Below are 25,959 nucleotides of genomic sequence, written 5' to 3' on the forward strand. Positions count from 1 at the left end.
AAAAGACAATGTTGATCAGGACTACTAAGAAAATGTTAGTAGGACTAAGATACACAAGAGGTGACTCGAATCGGAGCAGCAGTGTTGAAATTCATTTGACCCTCTTTTTTTACTGTAAACAAAGCAAGTGACAAACATGAGCGTCATCCAAGAGACAGAAAGTCAGGGGGCACTGGGCCAGGACAGTCCACTTCACTTACCATCAGCATTCCTGCATGCACACACGCACACACACGCACACACACGCACACACACACACACACAGTAACTCCTGCTGTCAGCTGATGTACATACTTTGACACCACACTAACTGGAAAGCCTATTACAGTCTTTAGCTCCCTCTTTGCTTCACATGTAAAAATAAACACATACTTGACACACTAGTAGCTTATACAGTGCAGGCACACACAAAACATATTCATGTGCAGCTGTACAACTGTTGACCCTATATGAACTACAACACATGCAGAATGTAAAATAACTCAAATCAGATGACATGGTGCACCAGATTAAAGTCACTTTGACTTAAAAAGCTCCTTTGAGAGCTATAGCAGAGCTGATCCATAGGCACAAGGACGACAGTTAATAGCCAGATGCCATGGTAACCCCAGTTTAGAATATTTTACATATATCAGTCATAGAAGAGCTGTGAGGTAAACCAAACTCTATTAATCTATAAACAATATAATTCTACATTATTTCAGTGAGCTGCAGTCCTGTCTTGAGTAATAATCCTTTCCAGGAATAAAGGCAAACCAAAATTACATTTAAAGGTGGATATAAAGTTGGTCAGAATAGAGACCACATGTATTTATTTACTATAAACATGCAAACACTTCCATTCTGTCTACACGTTACTGACTGTTGTGTGAAGATTAAGATATGAATTGTCCTCTGTAAATGAATCAGAGTGGGTATGAACGCGTGCAGTTGCAGAGTGAGCTAACACAGAGGATGAATGGAATTGAGGTTAATCCAATTCCACTGGCTAAGTGTTGCCTTCAAGCACATTTGTATGCAGCGTAACGCCAGTAACAGATATGCAGGGGTCTCTCTCTCTTCAGTGTGAGGCTGCAGTGTGTTTGTCATGTTTAGCCTTCATCAAGCAGAACTGCCATGTTTCCATCATGTTTTCTGCATCTTTCTGCATCATCTGTCAAGTTTGACTGGTGCTCTTTTAATTCATTGTGTGTTGCCCTCTTCTTCTGCAGCTTTTTTAACGTATTAATTTAATTTAATTTGGTTAAAGTTTGTCCTACATTTGGATGAATACCCCTTAATTATCCAATTATCTATTCATCTATCAATTATCCATCCATCATCTATCAATCACACATCCATTTGCCCATTCTTGTTTATTCAGCCCACCAACATCTTATTGAGCATCCATAAATCACTCCCTTATCGGATTAGGTGTATGAGAAGACAGTCATGTCACCCCTTCTCCTCCTCCTCCTCCTGTGTTTTCTTCTCAGCCACATCACACCACTGTCTGGCTCTCTGCCTGTAATCACAGCACAGCCCCTCACCCAGCATCATTATTCTCCATTTTTATTCCTTGTTCTCCTTTTCTCCCACAGAAAATTGATACCTGCAGTTGGTTTCTACTCTTCCTTCGCTTTATATTTTACACAAATTGCGGTTTTATGACCTCAAATTGCAACTGGTCCCTTTAAGAGAGCCGTGGCCCCTGTTGCTAGGAGACAAGGAGCTCAGTAGTGATGAGGAGGTTGAGGAGATGCTGTCGCTTCGAAGATACAGTGATGCTGAACTCACAACCAATCATAGCAGCCCGAGGAGGGGAATCACACAGCCAACAGGTCAAATACAAGAACATAAGTGTGCAAAAAAGGCTGAAAGTGCCGGATCACTCAAAACCTGCTTTGCTTAGAGAGTAAAAATAAGAAAGATTACAATACTACATTATAATTAAAGTAATACAAATGTAAATAAATAGAGGATAATAAAGTCCAAAAATCTAAAGCCAAAATCATGTTACTGACATTACATTTCTTTGAGAGTATGAAATATCAAAATCATAAATACTACTGGTATATGTTAAATAGAATAAATCTTACAGTCATTTTAAGTTTTGCTTTTATTTTGCACTAAAACAAACATTCGAAGTACCTGCTCCAAAACTATCACATTACTAACACTAATTAGTGTGAATGCTGATTCATGATACATGATACAATATTCATGATACAAAACGGCTAAATATCAGTAAGCAACATAAAGCAAATGGCAGCCGGTAATGCTCTCAACAGGACCTCATTTGTTTATGTTGATGAGACGGCTTCCTCTCTGCTCTCTCATGTGGAAGAGATGACGTGAGCAGTATCCATAGGTAGGTGTGTGTGTGTGTGTGTGTGTGTGTGTGTGTGTGTGCACCAACACTAGATGTATTTTCAGCTCTACCACGTGCACTAGGTGAAAGAAACACTGTTGCTATGGAAACAGGCATCCTTCTCTGGTGTTTTGCATGGGCTCTCTCTCTCTCTCTCTCTCTCTCTCTCTCACCATGTCTGCATCTCTGTCTCAGCTCTTTCTCTCTTTTCTCTTATTCGTTTGCTTGCTTTCTCCGTCTTTCCTCATTTTTCTGCACATCTCCCTCCATCTTCGTCTCCTGGATAATGATATCAGTGCAATGTCTACATCTATTGATTTTTTTTTTTTTTAAATATAGCTTACCACTGTCTAAAGCATCTTAAAGAGTTTTAAATAAAATCAATCATCTTTAATGGCACAACAGTTTTAAACTAATGTTGCCAAAGTACTTCAGAAATATCAATAAGTTAAGTAACAAATATCTGAAAGGATAACACACAATTCATTATGAATTCAAATGTGGTGAGATGACTATTGCAATAAACATTAGTCCTGATATAATATCCTCACTGTTATAAATAATAAATATATATAGTATAAATATTCTATGTACTGATTACCGAAGGTATTATATGTATTTTAAATTATACTACTTTCCACCCTATTTTTAACATGAGGAAATAAATGTTTTCAGCTGTTCACTGAATAATAAAAATAATCGATATGTTATGTGTTTAAAAAGTCGAGTGTATGTTGTAACCTTTCCTTTTTATTTTTCTCTAACGTGTAGTACAGTGACAACAGAGGGCAGCCTTGACAGAATAAAGTCTTGGGTCTTCTCTTTGCACAGTATACCTGTGATAGTAGATACTAGTAGACTAGTTTGTTTTCCTATATTTGTTTGTAACCACCATAAAACTCTGTAACATTAAAAAATTTCACACTCCTGAATCAGTGAGTGATAATAATTTATTCTGATGCTTGTTTATTTGTTGTGATTGTGTTGTGAGTGCATGTATTGAGGGATGTAGCTAATACGATCCCTGCCTGACACTGTTGGTTTGATGAGATGGCCTTGCTCTTGTGACCAATCAAGTTTTTCCCTTTGGGGATTAATAAAGTTTCCATCTATCTAACACTGATGCTTACTGGCATTACATGAGTGTTTTATACAAGCTGCTACATTAAGCAGGTTTGTGCTCCACCAGCAATTGTAATTCAATTCTGCTAAACCCTCCTCAATTGTTCCTTTACTATCTATTATCTATATTGAAAGAACTAGTCCCAGGGCTGGACTTTGTTCAAACTAAATTTAGAACCAGGTTCCTCAATTCCCCATTCTAGTAAACTTTCTTATACTGTATGTCCTTTTGGAAAATTCCTGCTGTTAAGAAGATTTTCTGCAACAGCGTTTAAATCAAACCAAAAAATGCTAATGTGACTGGAATCCTGTTTGTGCTCCCATTGTGTTTTCATATGTGTATGGGTTTGGACACACCCTCTGACCCCTTCATATAAACACACAGAGTCAGTGCACAACACAATGCCTGTCTGGATGTCTGATGCTCTTCCCATGCGACCGTCCATTATTGATGAGACAAAATGCATCCTGGACCTCCACAGGGAAGATGAGCTCACTCACCATATGTGTACGTACAGTGAGTCCTCTGCATTCATGACCCCTTTTCCAACCAGGGTTCTGCAGTTGCACCACCTACTCATACATTTTTAAACAGAACAGGACTCCATCTAACACTTAAACAGAAAGCAGAGATGAAGCTGTGTCTCTAAGGTCTGTGATAAACTATGACAGAGAAATACAAAGGATGTCAGCCCATCTGCCACGAGCCCACTTTTATTTTCCATTTCAAAAACATCAGAGTGCAATTACTAAAGGTTTTCACTGCACGACAATGACGTTCAAGAAAACTTAAACTCAGAAAAAATAGAAAAAGTATATATTAAAAAAATATATATTAAATTCACACCTGCTGAAGGGAACCATGTCTAAAAAAAGACTTCAGGGGAATCTAAATCAAAGTGAAATAATCTGAAATTTAAATATTCATCACTCCACAGATGGTTTACCACTTGGCTTATTGAACACGATTACTCACTGATTAAAAAGACTCAATACAAAGAATGCAGCTAGTTTTTAATACTGTGTAGTTTTCTTACTGTACTCATTTATTTATGAAGGAATTTTTGGTCCACCTCATGTTTATGGTATTATAATGTATTATTTTTGGTATAGTCACCTCTTTCTGAGATTTCTGAGTTTTTTTGCAACACCGTTTTCACAGTTTCACACTCTCTTTGAGTAAAATACCACAAACGCCAACTACTGCCTACAGAATTACTTATTTAGCTCATTGTGTAGTTGTGCACTTTTAAGAATGTGATGTCCGTGTCTAGTGGGCAACAGAACAAACAGGAGATGATGCAAAATCAACAAACAAATAAAATGAGACTGAGCAATGGAGAGAAAACAGCAGAGCTTACTCTCAGTTAATCTCAAAACAATCTTTAAATAAAACTTTCTGCCCTCTCTACATAGACAGAAGTCAGATACTTCGTGCACACACAAACACAGATCTCCAGCAGAGAGCTTTCACATTCAATAATCTGTGCTATAATTAGCTCCCTAGATAGCAGGAAAAGAAAAAGCGAATTGAGAGAGAATTGACTTTCCAACTAAAAAAAAAATCCCAGCAGTCTAACACAAGAAGTTTTCTCATCTATGAGGTCAAAGCCTCACTAACAAATTCAAATACAAGTCACAGAAGGAAAAGATTTCTCATCCGCTCCTATAATTGACGGTGAAAAAAGCCCCTCCTGTTGCCTCTGTGGAGCTGAATGGAGGAGGAGGAGGTGATGATGATGGTTTCACTGGGAAAAGAACCGGAAAGATCTGACAGAATAATACATTTACCTCCGCTTCTTCTCGCCCTCTTCACCACTCCAATGTTCCTCTCTGTATTTCACACTTGGCCCACTTTCTGATAACGACCTCAGGCAGAAAAACCTAAGAGAACCAGGGTGTTGGTGTCTAAAACTTACTAACTCACTAAAAAGTGTCTCCTTTACAGAGGAAAATATTAAGGTAACCAGGATGCACCGTCTGTCAGGACTCTCTCTCTCTGCCTCTGGCCTCTTTCTTCTGCGGGCAAAAAGCCAAATGCAGCAGCTGTTCAAGACAAAATGCCACAGACAGCAATGTCTGAGTGCTCGCCAAGCACAAACTTGCTAGAGATGGACATGTGCAACATGAGTAAAAACTTTCAAGGCATAAACTCTGAACAACAACACCGAAGACCATAAAATGTGAGAATGAGCCTTCATACATAAATATCTCCAAGTTCTAATAGACCTAAGGACACAATCCCTTCGTGATAGGGTAAACTACCAGCTCTCGGCTTTTCAGCATGCGAGTGCACACTGCACTCAAGCTCTGCATTACTGCTGATTCTAGTATTGTGATGTGTGAACTCCTATGAGGCATGGCCAAGATCACACCAGAGACACTGATGATAAAACGCTCACTGTGAAAACTGACTCTGCCAACATCGTATGTGTGAAAATCACCTTTTGCTGAACTCTCCTTTAGTCCAGCTCCAAATCAGAGCAGCCGCTGATTTAAAACTGTTCTTGTAGAAGAAAGTCAACAACTAAAGCTACAGCTGATGGACGGGGGGTTTAAAAGCCTTTGCAGAAACACATTTTTTATATGACACCATTGAAGACTTTCTTGTGAGAATATAAAGCTAAATGTATGAGATGTGGGGAGAACCAGCTCTATTTGGAGGCATCTTACCTTTATATCTGGGCCATTGCAGTTGAGGCTCATCCCGCACTCATCTGTGATCTCTGTAATCTCTGACAGGTCGTCATCTTCAAACTCATCTAGGCTAATGTCATGGGTCAACCTAGTTGAAAGGGAGGATTAGGAGGAGTAGGGGGAGAAAAGGAAGAGAAAAATCAATGTTAATCCCCTCAACACTCATCCACAGTCACAGTACATCTCAAAATCTCTTTTTGACCGAGTTATTTGTTTGACAGTGAAAGCACCAAGCCAAAATCCAAGCCAAATGACACATCAAACACATAAGCATCAGAAACACAGTCACCAAACCTGTGGTACCTGCTTTTGCTGTTTGTAAAAACAAGATAAGATTCTCCTAAAGTTGGACAGGATGACAAGAAGAAAAGTCACCGGCAGTAAAATCGTAGTGAACACAGGAATTTCTTTTTTATCCCTTTTCAGTGACAACAGCAGATACTATTTCTACTACTACTGTTACTACTGTAACTGGTCGGGGAAATGTGGTGGAAAGCAGAGTGTTCATTTGGCTGCTGGTTAAGAACTGGCAGCGTAGATAAAGCTACATACCAACAGTGACAAAAAAGCGGTAATGGAGTGGGAGGGAAATGCCTCATCACATATGGCAACGCAGAATGTCAGCATATTGAAACTAAAACCACAATAGACTGGACTAGACAATTTCCCCTCTAGGATTAATCAAGTTGTTTAATTGAATCAAGTTATTTGATGACAGAAATTAAATGTTTGCTTTTCCAGAGACAGAGACATATTGAAAATTTGAAAATAATCATCTCTCTTGAGACTTCATGAGTTCAATATGCAAATTTGTATGTTATGAATGTCAGAATGACAAAAATGACTCAACAACAACAACAAAAAAAGCCTCATTGGCATCATGTCTACAGCCACGTCTTTCATTCAGACTACATTTCAGTAGTGTAGTGAACCCTGTGCTACCGGAGCCTTTCCCTCTGGATTTTGTAAGTTCCTCTGTGTCTGTGTGGGTTTTCTCCAGGCCCTCCAGACTCCTTCCACAGAGAGAGACATGCAGGTTGGAGTTGGGTTAAGTTGGTGTGGATGTGAGTATGACTGGTTGCCTGTTTCTGTGTGTCAGTCCTGTAATAGACTGGGTCCAGGGTGAACCCCACTTCTCTCCGAATGTGAGATAATGTACTTGTAGTTATTTATTATTTAAAGGCCATGAAATATTCGACCAGGAGAATCCACTGGGAATGTAACGACAATATTGTTTGTAAATTTGATCAAACCTATTGGAACAATCTGTAAATAAAAAAACATATATTGAAACAACTACAAGTTAATGTTCAAATCTCTGTCAGAAGAGAACAGTCCTCTCCATACAGAGCATCTGCCTCTGTCTGTGCCCAGCATTAAGAACCGTTTGGGAGCTCTGTCATATCAAACACACATGGAGGCGCTCAGCTTCTTAACTTACTGAACTTGCATAAAAAAGAAAAAAAGCGAAAGCTCTTGCAGCAACCTTTGCCATCACTCCAGTACCAGGCTGGAAAATGCAGGATTCAATTAGCTTCCACTAAACAATACTTCAGTTTTCCCCATCTGTAATTATGTGCTCGTCTTATCTCTTTACTCAGCAGCCTCCTGGGTGTAACACACAGAGCAGGCAAATGTTATTAGGTGGAGCCAAGAGAAGATCACAGTGATCATTACGAGCACAAGAGTGAGTTGTCAGAGTCCTGGTGAACCTGGAGCGCCATGATCCTCCTAATGCTGCATGACGCTAATGTCATTTCTGGTTACAAGACTCAAGACCAGCTGTCTCCTCCTGCACTGTACACACAGCTGCAACCATCTTTAGCCGTCACATGTCAGAGGATGGGCAGAGGAGTTAACCTGCCTGGGTAGAAGCATCTGTTTCCCTGTATAATGAGCCCATGAAGGGGGAGAGTAGGAAGTACAAAAGCATGGAAAACTTGAGAGACTGAATTCAAAATATGGCACATTTAGGTAACATTCATTGTTACATCTCTTATCTCATCATTTGGGTTTTTGGTTTTCATCTCCAATTCGTTAGATGAGACAACATTTCAGTGAATTCTGCAGCACAAGCTACTTATTCTGCAGAAGTGAAAACGTTAAAGGGAGTAGAATCATCTAATTTCCCTGGAGATGTGAGAATTTTGCAGCAGCAATCAACTCATTCAAATGTTTCACACTGAATAATAGCGTGTTTTCCATTAAAAAAAAACAGTTCTGCCAATTTGTCTCCAGCCGCCCTTGACTTTGCCCATGAAACCACCAGCACAGAGCAACAACATGCCTACAAACACTTTACAAACATTTTAATATGTTTCTTCAGCTGAAGTACACATGCAGGCTTTAACCTGGGGACACGGCTCTGCTCTTGAATAATAAAAACCAAAAGTTTATCAGTTCCTGGGAAAGGAACAGTATGCATGTTATTGACATCACATACAGGAAGGAGTAAGGTAGAGGACAGGAAAGGCAAGTGAAGAAAAAGAGTCAGCTGTAAGTGTGTCATGTTATCTGGACCCTGACTTGTGTACTCTGTGACTGGATGTTGGACAGAGAAGACGGAGAGAGTCGGGGGGGACAAAAATAAATGGTGGAGAGAAAATTAAGAGCCGGAAAGGACAACTGGTTAGGACATGGTGACTTTGCTGCAGTGAATTGTGGGTAAGGACAGATGCAGACACCACAGAAAACCAACAGTGTGTATAATACAGAGCAAATTATGTTGTCACGGATTTAGGCCTAGCTATCACAGCAAGTGAAAGTTTTCTCTTAGACTGTTATGGAACTGAGAAATAAGACCCATAATGGAGCTTTCATTTACATAAGCTGAGGCTAAAACAATCACCACATTTGTAAAATTACAGACTTTTGAGGTGTTTTATTCTGACAATAGGCAGTAAAGGTCTTGATGGAGAGAAGGAAATTACACCCAACGAAGGACACAACCGTTAGGACCAGGATTTCCCAGATCTCTCACGCTTTTCCTTACGTATGGAAACACACATCCATGTGCAAGAAAAAACACAGCTCCTAATTTTTTATGAACGAACATCAGAAGGGCCTATCAACAAACCAGAAAATGCGTTACCCTGAATATACCACTGTCAGCTGACTGGGCCGTCCAGGTAAGAGATTCCCGTGACACGACTACTGTGTCAAGCCGTAGTAACAACAGGCTAACACCGACACCGTCACCGTAACGCTGTTACCACACAGGAGCTTAATGACTACCCAGGAGCCTGAGCAGAACAGCTCACATCAGCAACCTAATATACTGAATATTTATAATGAAATGTATCATTTTTGCCTCTGACAAACAGGCTGATAGCAGGATATGTTTTTGCATGTTATGGTTTGTTCAAAAAGAAGGCGAGACCTGTAAAATCTGTTAGACTAACAATGTCTCCATTAAATTACACTTTAAAACACACCTTACACTACATCTACTCTTAATTTACCCTGCACAATTAATTCTGTTAAAAACACAGTTGCTACCTAGATTGAAACTTTTATTTTCACAGTAGGGGAAGTCACAGGAACAACGTTAGAGTGGATCTTTAAACACACACGACAGATGACTTTGACACCAGACAGGCCCAATATGCATCATGTTACACTGAAGTCTAAAAACTAACAGTAAAACACTGGTGAAGGTTTTAGTTAACTAGATTTTTTTTTTCTTTTGGTTTCTCCCATTCGGGGGTCCCACAGCGGATCAATTTGGTTTGGCGGATGCCGTTCCTGACACAACCTGAATATCTGAGGCTAGCGGATAAGACGAGACAGTTCTCTACATGATACACACAATAGCACCGAATTGTACAGGTCTCCCATCCAGGTACTAACCAGGCACTGTCCTGCTTAGCTTCCAAGAGCTGACGCTACCAGGCACCAACACTCAGGTGCGACCTTTGGTTAACTACATACTGTATATATGAAAATAAAATCAGATTTCATCATTCATTGAGTTAGTGTTGACTTTTTCAAAATGAACCAGGGTGTTGGTCTGAGTTGGCTAAAGATGATCATAAAATAATAATGCATCAGTTGTTTTGCCTTTTGCCAAAGGCAGACACTCAAAGTGACTTCTCATACAGCCTGCATGAATGAGTCCACTGGTACCTTTTGGTAATTGGTATTTCATGGTACACAACAGTACCAGCTCTATATGTCTTTAGCCATTTTGTCTTCACTGCACAGGGACTTTTATTGATTCTTCTGCCATTCATTGATTTTGATCCCATTGTCAGCATGTTTTTCAACCACTACTCCAGTAAATATAATTTAATTTGGCTCTGTGATCTAAAGATGATGTAAAGTTCTATTCAGGTAGAAGTTGTGTTTTAAGGTGCATCATTGACCTACACTCTGGTTCTGGTACCAAATGGATAACACAGTGACATGAATGATGTTTCAAAAGGGGAAAGTGTTAATTGTGTTTGTGTCTTGACTGAAACACACACACACACAAACAAACCAAAACAAACCCTAGCTTTGGTTACCACTACTTGGTTGTTTTGCAGCTACAGTCTGGTGCCCAAAATCTGATTGTCCTGGACCCACATTACTGACAAAATAGCAGCAGGAGGATAAAGTCCAGGTTTCATACTGTGCACAGTTGATGTAAAATGACATGAGAGGACAACAACACTGCAGGATGGATGCTGCAGTTTGTTTGGCTAAAGATTTGGGATAAACGCCCGTGTTATTGTGACAGTAGGGGGTGACAGGCCTGCCTCTCTGTGTTAATGAAGGACAGCATGACCTCGTGTTCAGACCAGTGAGCTCAGGCAGCTCATTATCTTTATCCTTATCCAGTTACGACTATCAATACCAACAGCAATGTATTTATCTACTGCCTGCTTACAAATGTTAATGGAAATGTTTGTTCCTAAGTAGTATTCAAGGTCAAATGTCATCATCTTTTTCTGCTCTTTTGACATTTTCACTGAAAAGACTGTAATCTGGGCAAAAATCACTTAATTCTGACATTCGCCAGGATTTTATGACCTGACAGACCTACAGCTTTTGTTGAGCCTTTTTTGTTGTTTAAAGTAGATAAAGGTCATGCCTCCAAGTTAGCTCAGAAGAATGGTCGCAGCAGAAAGGAAAAAGAAAAATGTGAAGAAACTGCAATCCGGTGCTAACACTGGACCAAAATCCTCTCGGGTAAGAAAGATTAATGAAATACACAAAAATCTGATTTTGACCCAATTACTGGTAATATATTTTAATTCATCAGCAAACGCAGGACAATCATGTTAGCCACGCATCTGTGACTGTTTCACACTTGCATCTCCTGCCATGGTACAGACTCTCAGGACTAGCATCTGTGTTGACCTGGTGTGATTCAATCAGCTAACACACAGCCCACGTCCAGTCATCACAGCAGATGCATGTACACCATCACCTCTGTCTCCTAGCATCTGACTCTAATAATTCCCGTTTACACTCACACAGAGAGGTCAGTTATTCATCAGCTTCGCCCTCCTGCAAGGACAGGACCAGGACAAGGATCAGGACAAGGATCAGGACTGTCCTGTCAGATTCACCACATCCAGATGAAACAACCCTCCTCCATACATCATCTACTGTATGTCAACAATTCATCCACACACAGAGCTTCTCCTACACCGGCACTGCTGTCATAATTCACACACAGCAGCGTGAAATATGCGTTGGTCCTATTTTTGGTAAACATAAAGCAGACCCCTCTGCTGCATGAGCTACCTCTCTCCTATAAACACAAACATACACAGAGCCATATGCGCCCGTTCTCCTTCAAGACCATGCAGCTGGAGCTTTAAGATGCAAAGATACAACATACTGCAAGATAAAGGCATGTTAGCAGTTACACACACAAGGTCACACATAAGCTATGCTGCTGCACGCCGGGAAAGAAAATAAAAATGCACAGAAGAATGAGAGAGATTCCCTACCATTTCTCCCACTGGTCCTCCATCCATCCCTCTCCTCCTTCCCTTCCTGAGTCCATAGTGTAAATGAGGAGAGCATCCACAGCTGAGAGGAGAGGAGGAGAAGTAGCAAGGGGGTGAGGAAGTGAAGGATGGAGGTAGGTAGAGAGGGAGGAGCAAACAGGGAAAGAGCTGGAGGAGAGGGAGGAGGGGTGCAGCTCATCCGGGTCGATGGGAGACGTGTCCGATTCAGAGCCCTGCTGCTGCTCATCCGGAGGAGGGAGGGAGAGAGATAGACGGAGGAATTATTTAAAGCTGTCAGAAAAGAGTAGTGTTATATAATCTGCTCCTCTCTCTCTCCCTCTCACTGATGTTTACTCTGTCCTGTGTGCATCAGATTTACTATGCCATTGTAGGAAACTGCTGGTGTTAGCAGAAAACTGAACACCATGGCGTGCTCAAACAAGAGAAACACAAGAGGACATTCCTCTCCCTCTCTCACTCTGTCACTCTCTCTCTCTCTGTCTGCAAAACACTGCTGTGCTTAATTATTCATGAGACCTATTGATCATGCGAGACTCCTGATTGTCCCCTTACTTCCTTAAATCCATCACCTTTGCCTTCATCTGTATCAGTGCAGATATTATTGCTCTCTCCCGAGGTAACTGCTGAAATCCTGTCTAAAAAAACAGCCCTACAGCTGATGTAAGTCTTATTAACCAGTTATTTGTGCGTTAAAGTGAAAATCCAAACTGCTGTACCCATCCCATATTATGCAGGGAAAGCAGAAGCTCACAACTATGCTAATGATAATGTGGGTTAGAGCTAAACCAGAACGTTACCCACCTTTGTTTTCTTGTATAAATCTGTTTGGTTTACCAAACCGCTCATGTGCATTAAAATCATTAAAGCTGGTTTGCTGGTTTTGTTAGGTGGCTGTCTTTCCTCTCACAGCCAGTGTGTGTGGAAATGCTGGCATGCCCATGCAGTGAACTCTACAGTCCATTAACCCTGTCAACCTCGCTGACCTTAAAACCTTCCTTTCAGCATCTCACAGGCCAAAGCATATGTAAGCTCCTTCATCATTGTACTGTACTCATGCTTCATTTGATTCTTTAGAAGGCGGAGATAGAAAGATGCACTGTATAAGCAGAGGGGAGATGCCATCAGGTGGAACATGCCGTGTCAGCAGAATTAAGCAACAGCGATAAATAATCAGCATGGGGGCTACTGCAACCAGAGCAATTACCATCCACCCTGTCAGTGTCTACTGTAGGTGAAAGCAAATTTAGATTCTCTCTCTTTCTGTGGAGAAAAAACAGAAACTAAAACCTAAAAATGGATCCCCCCCCCCCCAGAAAACATCAAAGTCAGTGAAAGATGCAACTGACACTTCAAAATCTGCTTCACCTTCCCTCTCATATCCCACACCCTGTGAATCCATAATGTCCGTTTGGAAACCTTAACACATGAACACATGAACACATGAACACATGCTTTGATTTTGATTACTGTGTGATCTATACAGTTTGAAACATATGCCTATCTAATTCATCATATCTAAGGCCAAGGTGGGGGACACCCCAGGGAGATCGCCAGTCCTTGACAAGGCTGACACAACAAGGTCCAAGACTTGTTTCCATCGTGGTGCACCCTGTGGCTCAAACTAACAACTATTTTCACCTACAGAGTGTTTTCTCAATAAACTAATGAATTGTTACGTTGACAAAAGGGCAGAAAATAGTGGGGGAAATGCCTGTTGTAATTACACACAGCCTGAAATGGGAAAGTCTTTAAATGGTTTTTGTCCAAACACCAACCAAAACCCTGTGATGTCCAGTTGGATATTTGACAAACATGTCAAATCCTCTTAGTCATGTCAAAGGACTAACTGACTAATCCACCGGCTGATAAAATGTTCCGCTTCAGTCCGGACAAACAGCTACTGTAGCTGCCAACAGCTGATGGTGCACAAACATATCAGATGAATAATGATGTCTTGATGTGCACTGATTAGAAATATTTCAAAACCAAAACCAGGCAAACTGCAACTCATTCATGTTTGCTGTGCCAGGTGACGGCCGACACACAAACGCCGTGCTAATGTGAACGTGTCTCCTGCTACGCCCTCTCGTGCCAAAGGCAATCAATGCAGTGCAGGAGAAAAGAATTTAAAGGTACAGTACTTCATGTCAAAAGTCACCAACTCAAATCTGCCTTCACCAGCTTAGCTTTCAATCTGCTTTACCACAACACTTCCACAGAAAAACACTCCTGATCGAAAATTTCCCTCAATTCACCTTGTTCTGTAATAACAGTGTGACAGGACACGGTTTCAGTGCTTATGAGGGTAAAGTGACCAGATCAGGAAAGAAGAATGAGCATGAAAGGCATTTAAAGTGCCCATTCATTTAAAAATGAAGCGTATTTGCTTCCTCCTGTATCTCAGTCACCGAATATGTCCACAGATGGGAGAAGGTAGATTTGACCACAGTGTGTGGAGGCAGGGAGGATCATGGACGACAACACGCCAACATATGGCTGCTCTGGGACTTGGCCAACCCTTAAGGTTGTGGATTATCTGGCTTCCTTTCTCTGGTCGACTACAAACCTGAGATATCAGTCCACCCTGTCCAGCCCCATATGTCGTTATCGTTTTAGTTTTCTGGCTGCAGATGTGTTACTAAAATGTATTTTAGCTAAGTTCTACTGATTAGTGTCTTTAGACTAGAATTTTAGAAAAGACACAAGACTTTTTAGTTTCATTTGGATTATAGATGTGTTTTTCTTCATGCTGAGGAAACTGTTGCAGTATTGTCTCTCTTGTTTATCGGTCGGACGCAATATTTATTTTGTTATACGCTGAAATCAAAAACTGCAACACTGGTGAAAATGTAAAGGAAGAAGGCTGTGGATTCTGCCTGTTTGCAGCTCAGCTAATGACACAGGGCCAGACTGAGCATGAGAGAATGTGTGTGTGTGTGTGTGCGTGTGTGTGTGTGTGTGTGTGTGTGTGTGTGTGTGTGTGTGTGTGTTGCTGTCTCAGTGGGAAATATTGATCCCAGGCCTCCACAGAGCAATGACACTGAAGAATCACAGCTTCTCCTCAGGCAGCACTGTGGGGGTCTCTGGATGTGTTGAAACATGACAACACCTGTAAACCCCTCAACTCTCTCACCTTCCCCTCCACAGCAACTACACAATCAACTCCATGACACCATTTAATCAACTAAGTTATCAATTATGTTTTCATCCCAAAACGATTCTTTAGTCCAAACAACACTGCAGGTAAAACAGATTTTAGTTTGACTAACATGACACTTATAAAAGAAACTGAACTATAATTAGCAAATATGTGATTTTTACTGGATAAATTATTTCCAACTACCTGACTAATAACTGGAACTGCCCTCAATTATTCCTGAGCTCACAAATTATACATTGGAATCATTCCCCTCTAATGTGCAGTTTGTGTTCTCGGGCAAAGCTGCTGTAAACAATCAATGAATCCAAATACACTATATTAGATTAGTCCTGATAAAATCACAGAACAGACTGTTCGCTGTCACTGTTTTGTTTTTTCTCTTTTCTTCTGGGAGAAGACAGATGTAAAACCTGAACAGATCAGTTTAAAAGGGCCCTGAGTTTTGCAGAGAGCCCACAGCTCGTCCAGCTCCTGCGGGAGCAGACACGCCCAAACACCAAACATGCCACTTCAACAACACACTTCATTCCGCAAAGCCGAGCGGAGCCAAACGCAGCTGCAGCGGCTCCGATCATCCAGGATCAGCACCTTTATCTCTGCAGCGTCGTCGCCGTCTCATCGCTCATTCTCGGCCCCCCTGTCCGAGCACCTTCCGCCGGGCTTCTTACCTGAAGCTGGCCGGGGAGTTCACCTGGATGTTGCGGCCAGACGGCGGGCTGGCTTTCCGCTTCTCTCTGTCCGCCATGCCGTTACCATTCCTCCATTGGCTCAGACTGTGCAGCCGCCTGGCAGAGACACCTGGTCCGGCGATGCTGCGATAGGGTGCTGTCTTCACGGACTGTGGGAAAAATGACACCTTAATCGAACCGCGCAATAATGACTGAATAATATTGCTAATCTACTTTAGTGGGATTTGATTTGAAGGTGTTAATCCCAAATTTATCCTGAATCCTTAAATCAACGCAGGCTCACTAACAGACTGTAGGCTGCAAAGATAACTAAGAAGCTTTGGTCCTTTTTTATTAGCCTGAAATAAAACACCCAGTTGTTAAGGTCACTGTTAAGAATCAAGCAGAATTAGGTGAAATGCTTAAATGTCAGGGCACTGGAATAGTTAGAAAGTGTGAAGACCCGAATGGGTGGATTAAAACAGGAGAGACGGCTATTTTCGATTAAAATCATTTACCAAATCACAGAAAATACTGATCTGAATTCATTTAATTTTTACACAGATGATCAGAGGAGACATGGTTACATTTCTATTCATATCGTGAGTAAAACCAATACAGTTTAACCTGTAGGTCATAACTGTTTTGTTCTGGGCTGGGCATGATGCTATAACTTATATGAAGGTTGGAAATGTCTTATGTTGAAGCCTCAACTCTTTTCAACCTATGAGGCTTTTAAGTGTTTAAATCCTCTTTCCACACGTTTTTTACCATCATATATTTTTAAAGATATTTTCCCAGATCTTCACTAAAACTATGATGTTTACAATCATATTATTAATTAATATTCTTACCAAATATGTAAAAATAGCTGCACCATTCTCTCAGAAAGCATGAAGATGTGCTGAGCAGCATTTCAGGCACTTTTCTGGGTCGTCTTTAGAAAATATCCACCAGAACAAGACGTGTGGGTTCGATCAAGGTTCAGCTGCTTAGCTACGCCAAAGCAGGTCAAGGTTCTTACTCATTGTAGTACTTCCTGATCTGGCAAAAAAAAGGACCCAGACACTGGACTGGCCTGTCGATAAAACTGCAGTTACCTGAACTTTCTTAGCCTAATTAAATAGTATAATTAGACATGTAGAATCTGCACCAAAATTGAATGTTCATCTTCAAAATGCTGTATTTCTTTAGATATTTGGGGAGTTAGTTGAGCCCAAATTATGGCCTGAATGTGGACATTTAAATCAGTGGTTTGTTACAATCCTTATAGGGGCTTATTGGTAGCGACATTACCACATTTCAACAATTATTATTATAACAGGAATGATGAACCAAGACTATAAAAGTTATATCAAATCAATTAAACCAAGTCAAACTTTATTTAGCCTATAAGTTATAGCCCAATATAATAAATCAGTAGGGCAAAATTCCTCAAGCATATGATACTCTCTGTTCTCTCTCTGTTCTTAGGTTAGGATAGGAGAAAGTCCTCAAAAATAAAATAGAAAATAATGGAATAAACCTTAAGAAGAGCATTGCAGTAATACAACTACAAAAAGACAATCTGTACAAATTTGTACCTATATATTCTTGCCACTCAAAACTGTCTTTTAGAGTCTAAATGTAATACAACTGTTGAAAACCCACATTAAAAATGGTTTTGGAAAATAAGCTACATGCTTTATGAAGCAGCAAGAGTTTGGAAAATACATTATCCTGCACCACTACAACTGATGTGGTAGTGTCTGTGTAGTAATTACTTATCGACACTTGGCTTGCATGATTATTACCTCCAGATGTTGGAGTTTACGAGAAGACCTTGAAAGCAACAGCAGTTGTCACAGAGAGGAGAGGGCTGAGCTGGATGAGAAAAAAAACAGGTGAATCCTAAGGGTGGATTTCACTTTCAGATTGTGTTAAGGTGAAATACGTAACCCAGTATAGTCGATTTAAATTTGTTTCTTTTCACAGAGAAAATCCCTTAAGAGTGAAAATTAGATTTGCTCTTACACTGTAAAACAAACAGAACTCTCAAGCTGGAGAAAGTCAAAGTGTTTAAGGAGTAGGGTGACTCTTAAGGAGTCATGTCAGAGAAAAATCAGCAGAGGGCGATATTGAACACAGAAATGCAGCATATTGTGTTTGGAAAAAAATATTAGAAATTATTATGAGGCATAAAGGAGAAACAAGATGGATTCATCGCCATGTGTGTCCATTTCTTTAATCGCTTCTTACAGCTTCACTACTAAACACTCCTGTCAAAGAAATGTTCCAATGATTCAAAAAGAAACATCAAGGCAAAATATTTTCATTCAGCAATATGTAAATGATCAACCTTGATTTCTCTGGCATCAAAGCTCATATTATTCACGTGTTCATATATTTCATTGACTTTTCTTCTTAAATTTTTATTTTTCTGTGATGTGGAGTTATTCTTGCCATCCTGCAACACCACTGCAAAGAAACTATGTCATGTCAAGAACATCAGTGTCCTTCCTTTTTCATCTTGTGCCAGTTGAGAGACGGTACAGTTGTTGTTTTTTTGCTTGGTTCCTTCTGTCCTTCTATTTGTTGATCCCATAACCATCTACTCATTTCTCTCTCTTGTGTTTTAGTTCATCTCCTTTGAGATACGAGGAGAAGAAGCAATGGATATGGAGGATATTTTGCTGAAGTTATTGGTGACACAGTGGTGCTTATAGTAAATTGGTCTGACTAAAAGAGGAAAGGTACATTTTCATCTCTGCAGCACTTTCCTGCCATGGACGAGCCAAGAAACAAAGTCTTGGGCCGAGGGGAGTCCATGTCCCTGCTTGTTTTCCAACTTCCTAGTTCATTTTCTGAGCTTCTGATTGGCTGAACACATCTGATCCAGGTAATTAGCAGCAGGCAGGACAGAAACAGTTGGAAAACCAGCAGGACAGTGGCCCTTGAGGACCAGAGTCGGACACCCCTGTTCTGTTGCATAAGGAACAGTTAGGAGTTTGTAGGCTTTAGAAAGTCAAGTTGTCAGCAATTGGAAAAACAAACAAAAACATGATAGAAGCCATTTTACTTTATAGATAAACAAAGTGCTGTTTGTAGCAAAAGCAAGAACTGGTAGTGCTTCCCTTCTGGCTCCGGAGAGGAATGTGCTACGGTCACTTCGACAAATCAGGAGTAAACTGGTAATTAAAAGTCTTTGCATATATATTATTTCAAATGATTTAAAACCATTTTCATAGGAACTTAAATACTGTACTCCTGCAGTCCACCCATTAACTAGCTCTACTCTGCCACTGTGCCATTCTCGATTGTTCCACCAGATGGTGACAAAGTGAGGAATTACATGTCCTTGCAGATCTTGCACCTTGTGGTATGAGCCGCCTTTTTAACAGCACATTAGCATGGCTATTTTTAATCTACTTTTAGTCAGGTCCTCTTTAGGGTGCTTGTGCTGTAAGTCTTAGGTGACATGTTTGGCAATGGCGAAATTCCCACTGAAGCACTGGGTTATACAGTGCCAAGGTGGTTGGTACACACTTCTGCCTCTTTCAATAGTGTGTGTGCGCGTGTGTGTGTGTCTGTGTGTGTGAGGTCTACTGTTGAATTGTGCACTTGGCTCCCAGGGCATGTGTTAGGCAGAGAGAGTGGATTGCTTGTCACGTCTGCTGAACAGTAAAGAAGGAGTGAGACAAACCGTTTCTGGCTGTTGAGTCTCTGGACGCTGTTCAACACAATTTTTCTTCCCGTGAATGTATTTGCTAATTTTGACCTTGAATTGGGTTAGCTGAACTGAAATCCCACCACTGTAGTAAAGACATAGGTATTTCTTAAATCAATAGTAGGTAAAGACAGATGTTTTAGTACTACTAGTTTCTTATCGCCCACCTGGACTGATTGCAATTAATAGTGATGTGTCCACTTCGTGGCTTCTGTTGAAGACGTTTTCAAAAGCTCAGAGGTCTAAAACTCAGCTGAGTGTAATAACCAATTCATCATGTGAAGCTTAACCCAAACTAAGAGGCTTATTTTTATTCTAAGGCTTTAGTTTAACAGCTAAGTTTTAAAGCAGCAGCCTAATCCACGTACCTGATCTGAACCAGGGGTCACTAGTAAACTATTACTCACTGTAATTATAGCTCATAGTGACTAGTAGTCATTTCTCTGCATGTGGATACACTTATAGTATAAATTAAATCTCTGCAGGTTAACTGACCTGTGTAAGGTCACCAGGTTGCTAGTATATAATGTGAATAAAATCCTGTTTTATTTAACGATTTGCTGCCTTGTCTCCTGTATCTCACTGTACATGTTTTTATTAATGGGACTGATATTTACTGATATGTTTTTCCTACAAAACGACATACTTTATGAAGTGTTGAATACTGTTTTGCATCTTTAATTTCAACTCAAAAAGGAGATTCAGTGGCAGGAGTGCAGTTTGCCTTTAGATGGAGCCAGTGAGCCTTGCTACAGATACTACGATATGACTGACATTCAGGTAAGCTGGTCGAGATCTGCATTTCATACCTACCTCAGTAGAAAAAGACAGGGCATGACAACGACTTGTCTTCAGGCATGTTCTTTATTGAACCTTAAGTGTTTAACAACAGTAAAATGAACAGGTATATTTACACTATTACAATATGCACTTATGTTCAATATTTACAGTAGGAGTATGCAGTAAATAATGCATCTTCATGTAACGTTATGTGCTTAAAGCAAAAATTAAAATCTGTAAAAAAAAACAAAACATTAGAAAAGAAAAAAATAATCATCTTTGACAATAAGAAAACACTTGACTTGACCTGTTAAGCAACATACACAGTATATGCATGTTCATATTACAAGACATCTTTACTTGAATAGTATTTATGCATAAAACGAAGCTTAACTATTATTAAACATTTAATAGCAAAAAGAGGTGAATGATGAATGATGGTGCTAAATATCATTTGTATGTGTCTTCATGCTGTTCATTAAAGTCCTTACTGAGAATTAAGGTCTATTGTTCCTTCACTAAAAGCCAAAGTGTCCAAATCTGAACAACTCACTCACAGCAGTTTTAACTTTGGCACTTTGGTTTTCTTTGCTAATAACTCAGTTGAGGTGTTGTTCTTGTCTGTGTGTTCAGGGGTAGAGGCAGTTTATTTGTTCCCAGAGCTGAGAGTATTAAAAGCTGATTTCACTCAAAATTTGAGTAAAATATTGTTGACAGGGTTTAGGTTGAGAGGAGAACCTTAATTAATACAGTCAGTATAAAGAGGAAGCCAATCCCACCTGGGAGAGTTACACCCTGGACAGATCAACAGTCTATCACAGAGCTAACACTTAGACAAACACTCACATTCACACCTATGGGGCATTTAAAGTCACTAGTTAAACTAACCCCAAAACGGAGTATCTGGAAAAAACCCCAGACAGACTCCACACAGAAAGGCCGTAGTGTTGAACAGGACTTAAAGTCAGAAGCTTCTTGTTGTGAGGGAACGATGTTTACGACTGCAGCACCTTCCCATAACATGCAAGTGTTTTTATAAAGACATTAGCACAGTCAGTGAAAAATATACAGCTGCGTATACCAACAGTACATCTACAATAAGTCCGTATTCTAGTTTGTAGATGTGTATCAAAGCCTGTATTTTCGATATGATGGTTCTCCCCTTGTCCACACTGGAAAGGACAACGTGCTTTGTCAGTTCAGAAATGTGCACTTCTTCTTCTCTGCGCCAGCACCCATCCAGCGGGATTCATGCCCAACTTAAACAAGCTGAGCAACCACTGGTCCTGCTGTGCCCCCCTGATGAACTCTTCCATGCTAATTTGACCTGTAGAACCAAAGGCATCAATGTAGGATTAATATTCTCTGCTGCTATAACCAAACGTTTCCTCGGTCTGTTGTTGCTCCAAAAGGGCTTTCAGTGGATTGTAAATGCGCCATGTGACCAAACACTTACCATCTCCATCACTGTCGACAGCCTGTAAGATACGATTCACAACCTCATCCAGCGCAAACTGGGAATCACTCGTGTCTGTGTCTGTGCCTCTCTTCACCCGATAGATGCTCTAGATGGAGAAAAAAGAAAGGCCAATGTTGGACTTTGCTTTAAAAACCTGCTGCACATATTGGTGGTGCACTCAATAACTGACTGAGCAATGATGTCGCTGGCTCTGGACTGCAGTTCACTTTTTCAGCTGCAAATGCAGAATATATCTGAATATCTTTAACACTCCTGATCTTGTTTAACTGAAGCTACATGAAAAGAAACATGTATCTACTTGCACTTGTCCGCTGAGCTTATTTGTGTATATAAGTCATTCGGGTATAGATAATGGATTTGACTTACATCAATAATTGACCGCAGTTCATTCTTGTCCACGTAGCCGTTACTGTCTTTGTCGTACACCTTGAATGACCATCTGAGTTTGTGCTCCAAATCTCCACGGAAAACAAGATTCAGCGTTGCCACAAACTCTAGGAAATCAATTGTATTGTCCTGAAAGATGGATTGAGAGAATAACAGTTGGACCACATTTTCACACTTACATGGTATGAATGTACAGTAAGCCAGGATGTGACAGATTTTTTTTCCTCTCACCCCATTTTTGTCAAAAGCTCGAAACATGTTTTCTGCATAATCGGACGCCTCTCCCGTTGCATCCACACCAAAGAAACGCTTGAACTCATGCAGAAACAGTAGTCCACTCGGGCACTCCATGACAAACTTTTTATACATATCCTGCAGAGCTTTGACGTCCATCTCCTCATTGTTCTCTGTTTGTTGTGTCTGCCCCATGGTTGGCTTGTAATTTAACAGTCCATAGTCCTGCAGCCTTTGAGGATATACTCTGCAATGGAGTCACCAGACTTTGAATGGACCTCTCATAGTCTTAGGAGTTTTTTATAATCCTGTGAAATCCCAGAGCTCCAGTTTGCAGACAGGTGATTGGTGTGGCCACAGGATTACTATGGTATTACACTGCTGGGGTTTCCTCTCTCTCAGTTAATTAGGCGCGCAACTAAATGTGGGTTTAAGCCAAACTCATAAAGCAGGTGTCATTCCATCAGACACATTAAAGGTATGTTCTGCAGTCATGTTTCTGCACATCTGACTACACTTTCCTTTTAGCTGTTGGGGTCTTCAACAGTTCCTGAGAAAAATATCTGGTTCCACTTATTTATTCATTTTCCTTTATAGTTCAAACAGTTTTGCCCTTTTTTACACTAAACAGCTGACTTGTTTAACCAGAAGTATGAATTACATTTAGTTTAACACTTCTGTAGACACAGGGCCATGCATGCATCTGCCAAATCTATTGCTGTCCTTAATCCATCTGTGTGTTTGTTTTTCTGTTCAGAAAAAAAGAAGCTGAGAGACTAAGGCGCTCTAGGTCATGCTAATTTCGAACTGGTGTAGCAATCTCTTTCAATTAGATTGCATTAGCTCGGCAGTCTGGGTAGTAAGACAAATCCAACAGGTATGGACTGAGAGAAACCCTCAGAAGTGTGCTTCTTATGTGTTAAAACATTCTGCAATTTGTATTGTTTGATTGAATTTAAATGAAATGAGCGACGGCCCTTATTTTGAAAGTGAAGTCTGCCCGGTCAACATAAAGGCCACATGTTATGCTCCAGATGGACGAATCTACACCCTTTACCCCCCCCCCCCCCCCCCCGAGTGCATTACTATTCTCTATCCTTATCTTTAATTCTGTTTTTATTGTAAATATCTTGTGGGTATCTCTTTACTTTTACTGCTGCTAGTTTTATGTTGGATATACTGTACCATTTGCTGCTGTAACACTGAGAATTTCCCTGCCTGCCTGTGATAAGAAGAGGTTACTCGATGTTTTCTCTTTGTTAGGCTTCTATAGACAGTAAACTGGACACAAAATCGGATTTTCTGAGAAGGTACAGTGAAAGTGGTGCAAACAATGCTGACAGAGGAGCTCGGTGTGAAACACTGTGATTGTGTTCAATAGTTCTCACACAAAATTCTGAGGAAGTTGTTTCTTCCAAACCCTGAAGCCAATAAAACGAAATAGTGGTATTGTTGTACAGTGGCCTGCCAAAGTCTTCATCTTCTGTCACATCTGTAGGCAGCTTAATCACTGATTTCTTACCTAGAAGACCAATAACACAAAAACTCATTGGCATATTAAATATCCATTTGTGCAGTCTGCAGTTCCTTTCATCCTGATGTCTCATTGGTTCATTGATAGTGTGATCCACACTGAAATCCAGGAGAGCTGATTAGAGTTTACTAAGATTATCACACAGGAGGTCTACTGAAACAACCTCTGGAACATGCATTTGAATAACCTGTAATTAAAAGGTATGTCATACCTCATGATGACAAACTGCATTTCCTGAATATTTACACTCATGCATTTAATACTCACCATGTAAATGATAGAATTTGCAATAACGGACAAACATTTTGTGGCTTTATCCTTGTTTGGCAGCACATGTATGCAGTATAAGGTTGATGGTACAGGTACATACCCAGTTATCTGCACAGCCTTTAGCAAATACTACATATCATAGTGTGGTGATGTACTGCTATTCCTTTTTATGTATATTTTGTGTCCATAGTTCACCACTTCCTTTGGCGCTGTGACCGTAAAGAACCTGGTTACTTTTCTTTTAGGTAACTGGATTATGTGACTCTATTAGGCTTGATCTGTTAATCTTTTTGCACTGAGGATAGTGTGCTTTAGCCTGCTTTCAGAAGTGCAGCAGTAGCAGGTTGTACATTTTTGGATCCTCACCCAGACAGTAAAGAATAGCTCCTTTACACCCACCAACACCTATATCACATAATGTCAAATAAACTGTAAATAAATGTAACTAAAATAATGCAACTGAAATAAACTTAACCTCAAACACCTACTATCACCCATGTACGTTACAGTTGATGCATTTCAGATCTATTTTGTTTTAAAGCTCACCTTTAAATCACATTTCACGCACATATATCTTAATATTCTTTGCAGCAAGTAATCAACAACAAAATAGTTGTTGTCAGAAATCAACATAGATAAGCATGTACACATGTATGTCTTCCAACATCCAAACTTTCTTTTATTTCCAAGATCCATGTTTTCTAAGCAGTTGCTTTTTGTTTAGGAAACTAAACATTTTGGAAAAGTGACAGTCACAAATGACCTATTAACGAAAACTCTGTTGAATTATTCGGCTTTGTATCTTATTGTAAAACACTTGTGTAACTACATTTGGTGAGCACCTTGTTATAGACTCCTACATTCAATTTAAACAGTGAGCATAACAGACACCACTGAGTGCATGTATGTATTAATGTGAATTTTTTTTTTTTAGTGTGAGGGATTACAATTCAAACAAATTAATTATAGTAGTTATTACACTAAACCGGGGCTATCATATTCATGAAAATATGGCTTTTTGAGTAGGTGCATAAAGAGCAATTGATGATCAAAGGTTGTTTCAGGTTGAACCTCTGCAGAAACACAGTGTATTTACCACGTCACACTAGTCCACTAGATGGAGGTGGTTGTTCACTGTTGTTTGGGGTGCAGACACTATAGGGTGATTTGTGATATGATACAGCAAATGGAAACTATCTTAATTCACAAACTATCCAATACACCAACATACCTAGAGTCACAAATATAAATGTTGTAATTTGTCATTCAGAATGTAAGACGTGTTTAATCTAATCAACTGTCAGAGATGGTTCCTCTGCAAATCCTGACCAGCATCAGTAGAACATGGCCTAAAAAAAAAAAGGATAAGTGTTTGTCATTGCTGTTACGCAGAACTGAACTTAGGCTGAACCATTTCTAATGGACTGTATTCTCTCAGTTATATTTAGAAACATGCTTGCTGCCAAATGCTCGCGAATGTTGTCACAAACAGCCTTGTTGCAGATACCATATTCAGTTACCAACAAATTGATAGACTCCATAATGCCATATAATAATAATAATAATAATAAAAGTTTACAGTGTATAGTTATAGAGGTAAAATGAGAT

The 25,959-nt window shown here is 40.0% G+C and overlaps 2 protein-coding genes across 2 annotated transcripts in view; both read right to left on the minus strand.

The window, feature by feature from the left end:
* Positions 1-12,358, minus strand: part of mapk8ip1b (mitogen-activated protein kinase 8 interacting protein 1b) — a 30,372-nt gene extending 18,014 nt beyond the window's left edge. Inside the window, 3 exon segments of the mRNA XM_033325089.1 lie at positions 6,146-6,257; positions 12,112-12,313; positions 12,316-12,358. Coding sequence (XP_033180980.1) covers positions 6,146-6,257; positions 12,112-12,313; positions 12,316-12,358 — 357 coding nt within the window.
* A 9,287-nt stretch (positions 12,359-21,645) lies between these two features.
* Positions 21,646-22,742, minus strand: LOC113138083 (guanylyl cyclase-activating protein 2-like). The gene is made up of 4 exons (XM_026320221.1): positions 22,545-22,742; positions 22,293-22,442; positions 21,903-22,011; positions 21,646-21,773 (listed from the first exon to the last, which is right to left on the minus strand). The coding sequence occupies exons 1-4, from the start codon at positions 22,740-22,742 to the stop codon at positions 21,646-21,648; spliced, it is 585 nt and encodes a 194-aa protein (XP_026176006.1).
* Positions 22,743-25,959: the final 3,217 nt, after the last annotated feature.

Source organism: Mastacembelus armatus, chromosome 3, assembly GCF_900324485.2.
Source record: "Mastacembelus armatus chromosome 3, fMasArm1.2, whole genome shotgun sequence".
NCBI classification, from domain to species: Eukaryota; Metazoa; Chordata; class Actinopteri; order Synbranchiformes; family Mastacembelidae; genus Mastacembelus; species Mastacembelus armatus.

Excerpts from the sequence above, each read along its gene's own strand:
- LOC113138083 (XM_026320221.1), bottom strand. The coding sequence starts at position 22,742 with ATGGGGCAGACACAACAAACAGAGAACAATGAGGAGATGGACGTCAAA. Across the intron at positions 22,012-22,292 it reads AACTGCGGTCAATTATTGAT|AGCATCTATCGGGTGAAGAG; the intron begins GTAAGTCAAATC and ends TTCTCCATCTAG. Across the intron at positions 21,774-21,902 it reads TGTCGACAGTGATGGAGATG|GTCAAATTAGCATGGAAGAG; the intron begins GTAAGTGTTTGG and ends TTGGTTCTACAG.